Here is a 10,157-nt window from a genome sequence, read left to right as displayed (position 1 = left end):
TTAAACCAATACATAATTTAGTTTAAAATAAATACAATCTACCAACTACCTAAATACAACTAACTAAATACAGCTACCTCAGCTTCAAAGGCTGTCTTGTTACAGATTTCTCAAAGAACATTTTCCAGTTGTTTTCATTGTCAAAAGAGATGCAGAAGTCACGCTATTGACATTCAAGAATAACTTGCGAAACCTTCCAAAGAGTCTCCAGTATTACTGCCCCCTAGAGGAAGATACTGCAGTGATTTGACTGAGTTTGACATTTAAACCTTTAATAAATTAATTTAAAGTCAATACAGTCTCCTATTTCAACTTCAAAGGGTTAACGTTAATGAACATTTAAATTCATGCTTTACTCTCATATGTAAATCAGGACATACGCTATTGAATTTAAACCCCTAGAGGATGCAGTTCGAAGTTCCCATGAAAGGGAACATATAGGTTTCTTCTGAAGCTTCTGACAGAATTCAGCTATTATTTTGTCTATATGTAAACATATAGACAAAATAACTTTTGACTATATGTAAACATTTTTGATGCAAAATATCTTACTCAGGACAGTACTAAAAAAATAACATGCATTTTGTGTGATCTCTCTTACAAAACATTAAAGTGTTTTTAAAGAAACAAAACGGACCCTTTGAAAATGAGCTTGAAAATTTAATGTCTAACTAATTGATGCATTGGTTAATCAGCTTAATAAACATTTTAATTGGCTATTCAATTTCAATTGCATGTGTTCTCTCATAATTCTGTGACTAAAACTATTAAAATATTCTTCTAGAAGCCAGTAACAAGACACAGCTTTTGAAGTTGTGATGGAAAACTGCATTAATTTAAATTCATTTATTAACAGATTTGAATTTCATTCAGTAGCATGTGTCCTGAATTACATATGAGAGTAAAACCTGAATTTAAATGTTACTTTAGGAATCAGAAACAAGACGCACCTTTTGAAGTTAAAATAGAAGACTGTAGGCTATTAATTTTAAATGAATTTATTAACAGATTTGAATTCAATTCAATAGCATGCATCCTCATTTACAAATCAGAGTAAAACCTGCATATAAATGCTATAGGCCCAATTAACAAGACACAACTTTTGAAGTTGAGATGGAAAACTATACATTTTAAATTAATTTATTAAAGGTTTGAACGTCAAACTCCGTCAAAACAACTGCAGTATCTTCCTCTAGGGGGCAGTAATACTGGAGACTCTTTGGAAGGTTTTGCAAGTGATTTTTGAATGTCAATAGCGTGACTTCTGCATCTCTTTTGACAATGAAAACTACTGCAAAATGTTCTTTAAGAAATCTGTAACAAAACACAGCCTTTGAAGCTGAGAACATTTTATTTATTTTAAACTAAATTATGTATTGGTTTAATTTTTTATGTGTTCAGTTATAGTTCTGTGGCTAAAACCACCATCAAAATATTTGTCTAATCTGTAACAAGACACACCCATTGAAGTTGTGTAATAAAACTGTGTGTGTTATAAATTAATTTATTAATGTAATTTTCAAATTCAAGTCAAAACAACTGCAAAACAAGACTGCCAGCTTTATCTTAATTGTTGAATTTCAATAGCATGTTTTCTGTTATAGTTCTGTGACTAAAACAAAAATAAAAATGTTCTTATAAAAACAGTAACAAGACACACACCATGACGTTGATACAGAAGAGTGTATTTATTTTAAATAAATTTTTTATATGTTTAAATTTCAATAGTGTGTACTTTTTTGGTGTCATACTTCTGTGAAAACAACAAACATTAAAATGTTCTCACAAGGACCTGGAATCAGCCTACTGCATAAACACTGGATTATGGAATGATAATGATTTTTAATATTGTTTTTCTTTTATTATTATGTTTATTAATAGTAATAATATAATAATAACCACTATCACATATCTTGTTTACAATATTTCTTATTTAAATTCAAGTGAGAATTCAAGTAAAATTATAAGTGTTTGTCTTTATATCTTTCAAAGACCTTGGTGCACAACTTGCTCTTGTTTTGTTAATTGTAAAAAACATTCCGGTGGGAAACAATATTAATCGTTTTATCCTTTTACGTGTACTTTGTAGACGGTCCCTAGCTGGCCTAAGCTCTAGCTCGCTGCTGCTAGGGACTTTATGCGTTGCAACATATCGAGGAATAAAACATATACTGCGATGTGTGTTCAGTTCTACGTTCTAATTCTTTTCAGATAAGCCATTTTTATGCAATTATACTCATCCACTAAGAATTTATTGATTTTTTTCGCGGCTGAATAACGTTAACTGTCTAATATCCAACGTCAAACGTCGAACCAACTTTATATCGGTGCAAACTTGTTGAACAGCTTTGGAACACCAAAATAGCCCCGTTTGTTAATAATTAGATGACAAGCTATTAAATATCAGGAAGGAAAAAAAGCTCTTAAAAGAAAGAGCCATGATGTGAACTAGTAGCCTACTATTTAAATTCAATTCCAGCTTCTGAACTAAATAGCTAGCTAGTCTTGTTTCTCAAAGAGCTGAACAAGCACATGCATTCGTGTGGCAAATACAATCTGTTATCAGGTCATCGCAGTATAATCCCGCACTGTTGTTTTCACATCGAGCACAATAATGCACGTTCCCTCTGTGGTTCTGAAAGATGCGGTTGTGCATTCAGCAGTAATTCTTACTCAAGATCAGCTGCTGAGTGTCTGGCAGTACTTATATTAAAGAGAAAGTTCACTCAAAAATTCTGTCGGCCTCAAGTTGTTCCAAACGTGTATGAGTTTCTTTATGCTGTTGAACAAATAAGAAGATATTTTTAAGAATGTTGGTAACCAAACAGTTGATGGTAGCCATTGACAAGAAAAAAAAAACAAGCTGCAAGTCAATGGCTACCATCAACTGTGATCTGCCGTCCCATGCACTGAAAGCTCTCTCCTCCACATCACGAGTAGACACGCCCTTTATTGCTGATTGGCTACAAGTTTGTTTTGCTATTCAGCCCGAATCAGTTTTCTAAAGTGTTTTTGAAAAATCACATACCCTGCCTTTAATGACTGAGGTTGAGGATTGTTTCCTCACTTGCAAAGACCTTGAAAAAGACGTTTACGTGATCAACAGCTATTTGCATAGTCATGTGATAGGAATGAACTTTATTTACCTTCCATTTTCTGATAAAAGTACCGAAAATGATCACTCCTGTCAGTTATTAGGCCGCATTTTAGTAATATTGGACAGTAATTTAATTTGTACATTATTTATCAATTATGTCCATAATTTAAAATGTTTTTTAACCTTAACCAAAAAAAATTAAAAATCAATCTGTCATTTACACACCCTGATGTAATTTAAAACCTGTATCAATGTCATTCTTCTGTAGAACACAAACACAAATATTTTGATCTTCCAAATATCATTGTGTTCCACAGAAGAAAGTTAGTCATGCAGGTCTGAGGTATGACTGAAATAGCATAAATAATGACTGAATTTCCATTTTGGGGAAAACTATCCATATAACTTTAAGAAAGAAAAAAATAAAGTTTTAGTCTCTTCCACACAAATGTTTCTTTAATAGCTGGGCTTTTCCCAAATATCTGTATGTAACATAAAAGTGAATAAAAAATGCAGATAAAAATACATTTCAGAGGATATTCTAAATAGCGTGACCCAAAATTCTCATTAATACTGTACATGCATGAATGGGAATTAAATCGATTAAATTACTATCCAAAATGACTAAAAAGCAGTATACGATTGGCAGATGCGTCTCCATTTACATCCGTTTATTCCAGTTACACTAATTACAGCTATTCAGGAAAATAATGTTACAGTGCATGCATACCCTGTTGCATTTTATTTATCTTCACTTGGAAAATATCCTAAAAAGATACATGCATTCTATTAATTCAGATATATACAGTCTATAAATTCAGATTTTTTTAGTGCATCATACTTAACTGTATTAATGTTCTTTGTTTTGTCCCCCTATTTGTGTGTGTGTTTATGTGTAGATTTTAGTCCTGATTTGTGCCCTGTACCCTGTGCTGAAGACACTGTGTGTTCAGATTCACTCTGCTGTCACAGGAAGCTATGTGGCAGGATATCACTCTGTGCTGCTTGTCAACTGTCCCACAGAACAAACCGCTAGAGACATTGGCAGGTATTGTACATGCATACAGTGATACACACACTCACACAAGGAAATAAATATAGAAGATTAGAAATAAGAATAAGCTTCATTGTAGCTAATAAGTGACATACTTTGCCTTCAGCCAACAGGTGACAAGGGTGTGTAATGTTTACAGCTTGCATGTGACAGTCAGTGACATACAGTACAATAAAGGTATTCTGTTACATGTAAATATTAGTTTATTTTGAACTGAAGCTGATTTACAATGGCAAAATCCCCCAGGAAAGAACTTGAGAACGCTAACCTATTAATTTTTTCCCCTGACGAAGTTAACAAATTTTTTTTTCTGCTTCTGAATGTGGGAAGCTTTTAGACCACAAACTGTGAAAAACCCAGATGTGCTTTCTAGTACTAACATAAGCAAATACTTCACTGTTTATGGTTGTTACACACAGTATAGTGGTGTATTTTAACCTATTTAGCGATCAACTGGATCTTTTTATCATAATCATAAAAAATATGCATTAACAAACAAAGATTTGACAAAGGAGGTATCTCTTCTTTTATTGGATGTTTCAGTGCGAGTTTCAGTGCGAGAGCGCCCTCTGGCCGATTTACTACTGATCACAGAACCGTGCTTCACTGACAAGATGCGCATGACAATCGTAGCCTTTGCCTAATCGCGATTACGATTTAATTTCGATTTATCGTGCAGCCCTAGCAGAAACCACACAATTAACTTTATTTCTGATTAAAAATTATTTACTTTATTTATAATGAAGTGCCAGACTGCGTCAGTAGAAACTTGGTCCTTTGTTCACTTCATTTAACTGCGGATTTGTTTACAAACAAGGCACAATTCAAAGCAGGATTTTCAGAAAGATTGAAACTAAAAGACGATGCTGTGCCGACTATATTGGAAATGACAGTAATGTCGCAACACACAAATGTGAGTAACTGTTTTCGTTATCCGATTACTATTGCTTTGTCTGTTATTACAGATAGTTGGTATGTACTGACTACTGAGTATGCTTTTTTTTTACCTAAAACACAGCAGCGCCCATCTGTGAAGGATGTAGGTTGTCAAACATACACAACTGTTAGCCAATCATAGCAGTGGGCGTTTACTTCCGAGTCTACAATCCGCAACGCCTATTCAAACAGAGTGTTCTGATGAGGGGTGTCAAAACAGGACAGAAAATAGCTTATTACTGCTAAATTATTATGTTTTTTGATGTAAAATCATGATAACAGAGAACAGTGCAAAATAAAAAACAAAGGCAGTTCATGACACCTATAATCAAACTAGAGTTTAAAAGAATCACACTTTTTGTGACAATAGGAACAAAAATGGGTGGAATATTTATTTATTTATTTATTTATTATTAACACTTTGAGACTGCTAAAAAACTGTGTTCAATATAATATGAATGTTTTTTTGGATGCAATTAGCTCTGTCCTCCCTGAGGACAGGACCTACTGCAGTTCTGTGGGCTACACTTGGTTCACATGTAAAATGGTCAGAACTCAAAATGTTGTGAAATGTTGTACATCTTGGCATGTTTAGTGACAAAACTGCACATAGTTGCAGAAATATATTACTGGAATTGAGAAACATACTTCTTAAATAGCTTTCCCATTTTGACAGCTTCCTTTATATGGCCAGCAGTAGGATAAATACAGTCATCTGCACCCATTGTTCCACTGAAGTACAGTGTTTGTTTTTGTGGATGCCATGTGGTTTGTGTCAACAGACAATTAATTGCAATAATAAGACAAATATAAGATGCAAAGTTTCTAGGGCCCCACTGGTTGTTTTTATTACCAAAATAATACTGCATGTAGTTATAAAATATAGTACTCTGCATTATTAAATACAGTTCAGCCTTGTTTCTATGGGCACATAAATTACTGCAAACTATTATTATATTTTCTTTAATTACTATGCTGTCCATAACATTTCACAATCGTTTTTACAGAACTTGCAAAACTTCACCATGGATCATATCATAGAGCATCTCTACCTGAGCTTCATATTCCCTCTCAGTTGCATTAGGATTCATTTTCCCATTATACTCTTGTTAAAGAGCACTTTACAGTGGATAAGTCATTAGAGTGCACTCCAGACTAATAAGCTTATCAAAGTGCAGCGGTTCTTAAGGTTCAAGTGTGAAGGTGCATTTGCTTCTTTTTGATCCAGGAGTAATCCAGGAGTTTTATGCATGTGCATTTTATTCACATCTTATTTTTATTATCTGTGTGTTGTTGTTGTCTCCGTGTACTGGAAGCTTGTGACACTATAACAAATTCCTTGTATGTGCAAACATACTTGGCAATAAAGCTCTTTCTGATTCTGATTCTGATAATCCATACAGTTTGTTTAATAAACCATTAATCGGGAACGCAGGCAAACAATAATGAGATCTTTTGAGAGTGCACTCTTTAGGTCTGGAGTATGGAATGATATCTTGCCATGGTCAGAAGAATCCTGCATACAGTAGGTCTGTTGATTGAGGAAATAAAAAGGGAATGGAGGATAATGGAGCAGATGCATCAGGAAAGGAGAGAGGCAGCAGGTACATTTTCATTTGACTAGGCCATGGCAGCACAACTAAAGGATGTAGCCAAACTAAGAAGTGCTACAAGCCAAACATTGAGCTGGAAAACACAAATCAACCATAGTCCACATTCCTGAGCCAACCACCATACCATCTGTAGACAGTTACTGTATCTTTTTATGGAAAATATAACTAGTTTTTGGTTCAAGGGTATGGAATCTTATTTCCGCCACGGAATAGGTAATTGTGAATTTTCTCACAGTTCTGAGTTTATCTCACAATTTCAGACTTTGTTTCTCACAATTCTGAGAATTTTGAGATATAAACACAGGATTGCAAGATATAAACTCAGAATGGCAAGATATAAGCTCAGAATCCAGACTTTTCTCACAGTATGTGTTTATATCTGTCAATTTTGAATTTTTTCCCCCTCAGAATTTACATCTCATTTTATTTCACCATGGAATAAAAAAGAAAAAAAGATAATTGCGACTTTTTATCCCACAATTATGACTTTTTTCACAAATTGCTATAGTTTATATTTCACTAGTCAGGCTTTTCTTCTCAGTGATATGATTGCAAATGCAATACAATTGCGATTTAACAAAGTTTATATCTTACACAATTCAAACTTTTTTAGCAGTTCTGAATGAGACAAAACTCCAAGTCCAAATTGTAAGATATAAGCTCAGAATTGTGATGAAAAAAGTCATAATTTTATTTTATTTATTTCCTGTTTCTTGTGTCGGAAACAAGCTTCCATTCAAGGGTGTGTTTGTGTTTGTATGTAAGTCTGATAACATTCTGAGTGAGGTATCAAAACCTGGTAATCACCCTGTCAGTAATGGATGCTTGATACTGATTTTTAATCATGGAATAAAGCAAATGTACTCTGTATGATCCTGTTCGGCAAATTTAAAGTTGAGTAGATAGTATTTTTTTTTTTTAAATGTATCATTTGGTATATGCTGCATTGCTGATAAATTGAATTGAAATCCACTGTTAAAACTATATTTTGGCCCTAGGGTATTACACTTGCATTCAGATGAGCTGTGTGTGTGCCTATACATTTGAAAGAGCACAGAGTGCCTTTGACTTGTGGTGCAGTCATATGCAAATACAGAGAAGCTAAATTCTCTTTCTCTTTTTGTTAGGAGCATCATGGAGAAAAGGCTGGCAGCATGCGTGAATATATTTCCTCGCACTACCACTATGTAAGACCAGCGAGTTTAACCTTTCACCCATTATGAGCTCTGAATCCAAAACACTGCAGCCTGAAGTGTAACTTTAGCAACAACATAAAGTTAACAACATAAAGATAACCTTGTCTGGACTGTAGAACTGGAGTGTTGCGTCAGGTCAGCATGTACAGCAGAAAAAACCTTAACTATCTTTTAATTTCCTGTAAGATATACATAAAAAAAAGAAATATAAAATGTTCCAATAAGGATTACATGCATGTATGCATTTACAAAATATAATTTACCTAAAATATCAATTGTGTATTGATTTCAGGTACTACTGGAAAGGAGAGATACGGGATACCTCAGAAATACTGTTGGTGTGTTGATATATTTATTCAAACTTAAGATTTCCCATTCAAATCAAATGTTCTTATTTTTAAAGATGTTTATAGTGCTTTAATGAGAAGTTATACATTGTCTATATGTCTTATTGTGGTTATGCTATGTATACTAAATTAATGATTTCCTTAACAGCTTGTGAGGACAAGAACATCTCTGGTGCAGAGACTTGTGACTTATATAAAGTAAATACATTTCTTATCATATGCTACATATTCACCCAACATGCACAGTTAAATGTTTGAATATATAGACAATGTATAGTGCATGTAGTGTTATTCACCACATATAGTGATGCATCACTAATCCAGGGTTCAAAATCTAATTGACTGATATATGAAACAAATTTAGTGACCGTTGTATAAGACTTTCTCGTCTGGTATAAGAGTTTCCATGACAACAAAGCATCCCAGTCTGAAGAAAATTGTGTGGATCTAACAAAATGCTCTCTTTGTGGTACCTGTAAGCAGGTCAAAAGATATGTACCTCTTACCTCACATACTTTGAGTGACAATTTTACTTTCTTTTACTTCCTGCATTTGTTTGAACAAAAAATGCAGAGGAATATTGTGAATAGGGCTGTCACGATATTAGATTTTTCACACCACGGTTATTGTGTCCAATAGAATTCATCGATATATCGCGATATCTATAGAAACCTTAGGGAATCAGCCAAATTAATTTTTACTTTGTTTATTTAGTTTTTCTTTTTACCCAATGAACATAAGGATACTGATAAACACAGGGCACGTGCATTTTCACTTCTTCTTCTGCAGGTCACAGCTGACCTGAGACTCTGGCTTTCTCGAACTGGTGCTGGAGTAGGCTATTTGCGTGTCGTGTTATCATAAGTGTCCTGTTCATTGTAAATATCATGGTTATCACCAATACCGGTATATCGTCACACCCTAAATTAACACGATGTCGATATTTCATTATTTGAATATCACAGTTATCGTCAATACCGGTATATCGCGACACCCCTAATTGTGAAACATTAATATACAGAGATATACAGAGAATAGAAGGTTCAAAAACAGCATTTATTTGAGAAAAAAAAAAGCTAAATAAAAGTATTGTCTTTTTAAAAAATCCTACTGACCCCATACTTTTGAAAGATAACTTACATTTCAGAACAGTATAGGTGTTTCATTTGCATTTATTCCCTTGTTATTATAGTGTTCAAATACATTATTTTAACTGGGACTTATTTGTGTTCCCTCAGAGCTGTGCATCCATATGACATTCCAGAAATCATCAGTTTTCCTATCGACGATGGAAGTCAGCATTACTTGAAGTGGATGGAAGATGCCGTCACTGATATTTGACACATCATTCCGCAATACAGTGGAAAAGCTCTCTTGTTGGAAGCTCACTATACAGAAACACTGAGGGATATGGGAACATGAGCACAAATTCTCAGGTTAATGGGAACCCTGGCCCACACAATGAATGTCTGTTAATATAAAGATCAGTGTATACATTTACTGGATGGATGTGTAAGGGATTCTGTGTTTTTACCAGTACTATTACATTTATGCATTTAGCAGATGCTTTTATCCAAAGTAACCTACAATAGAAGAACAAAAGCAATTTGTCACAGAGCCAACAATATTTATAGTATGCCAGGGTTATTAGACAGCTATATTTGGAAGCAAGCAAGCAAAGCAGAGGAGAAATGCAGAGAAGAAAAATAAGCGCAAAGTTGTTGTATTTCCTCAGCAACCAGCACGGATCAGCTCCAGGCATGACGAAGCAGATATCGTCCATTTTTGGAAGGCCAAACAAAGTAGTTTCGCTTTCACATGAATCACAGCGTCACACGGTGGCCTTGGGTGAGCGGCAGCGGCCTACAGTGAGCAGAGGCCGGGGGCTAGCGTGAGGAACGGCCGGAGGGCTAG

General features: G+C 34.4%; 1 protein-coding gene across 1 annotated transcript in view; it reads left to right on the top strand.

Annotated features, from left to right (window-relative positions):
- Nucleotides 1-9,941, top strand: part of LOC107710753 (protein CutA homolog) — an 11,870-nt gene extending 1,929 nt beyond the window's left edge. The window contains exons 2-6 of the mRNA XM_016515593.1: nucleotides 3,997-4,145; nucleotides 7,828-7,887; nucleotides 8,189-8,234; nucleotides 8,392-8,441; nucleotides 9,482-9,941. Of these exons, the coding sequence (XP_016371079.1) occupies nucleotides 3,997-4,145; nucleotides 7,828-7,887; nucleotides 8,189-8,234; nucleotides 8,392-8,441; nucleotides 9,482-9,584 (408 nt within the window). The 3' untranslated portion in view covers nucleotides 9,585-9,941. The remainder of the gene's footprint in view (nucleotides 1-3,996; nucleotides 4,146-7,827; nucleotides 7,888-8,188; nucleotides 8,235-8,391; nucleotides 8,442-9,481) is intronic.
- Nucleotides 9,942-10,157: the final 216 nt, after the last annotated feature.

The sequence above is a fragment of the Sinocyclocheilus rhinocerous genome, unplaced genomic scaffold (assembly GCF_001515625.1).
Source record: "Sinocyclocheilus rhinocerous isolate Xijiao unplaced genomic scaffold, SAMN03320098_v1.1 scaffold2071, whole genome shotgun sequence".
Classification (NCBI taxonomy): Eukaryota; Metazoa; Chordata; class Actinopteri; order Cypriniformes; family Cyprinidae; genus Sinocyclocheilus; species Sinocyclocheilus rhinocerous.
This window is presented reverse-complemented; position numbering and strand designations above follow the sequence as displayed.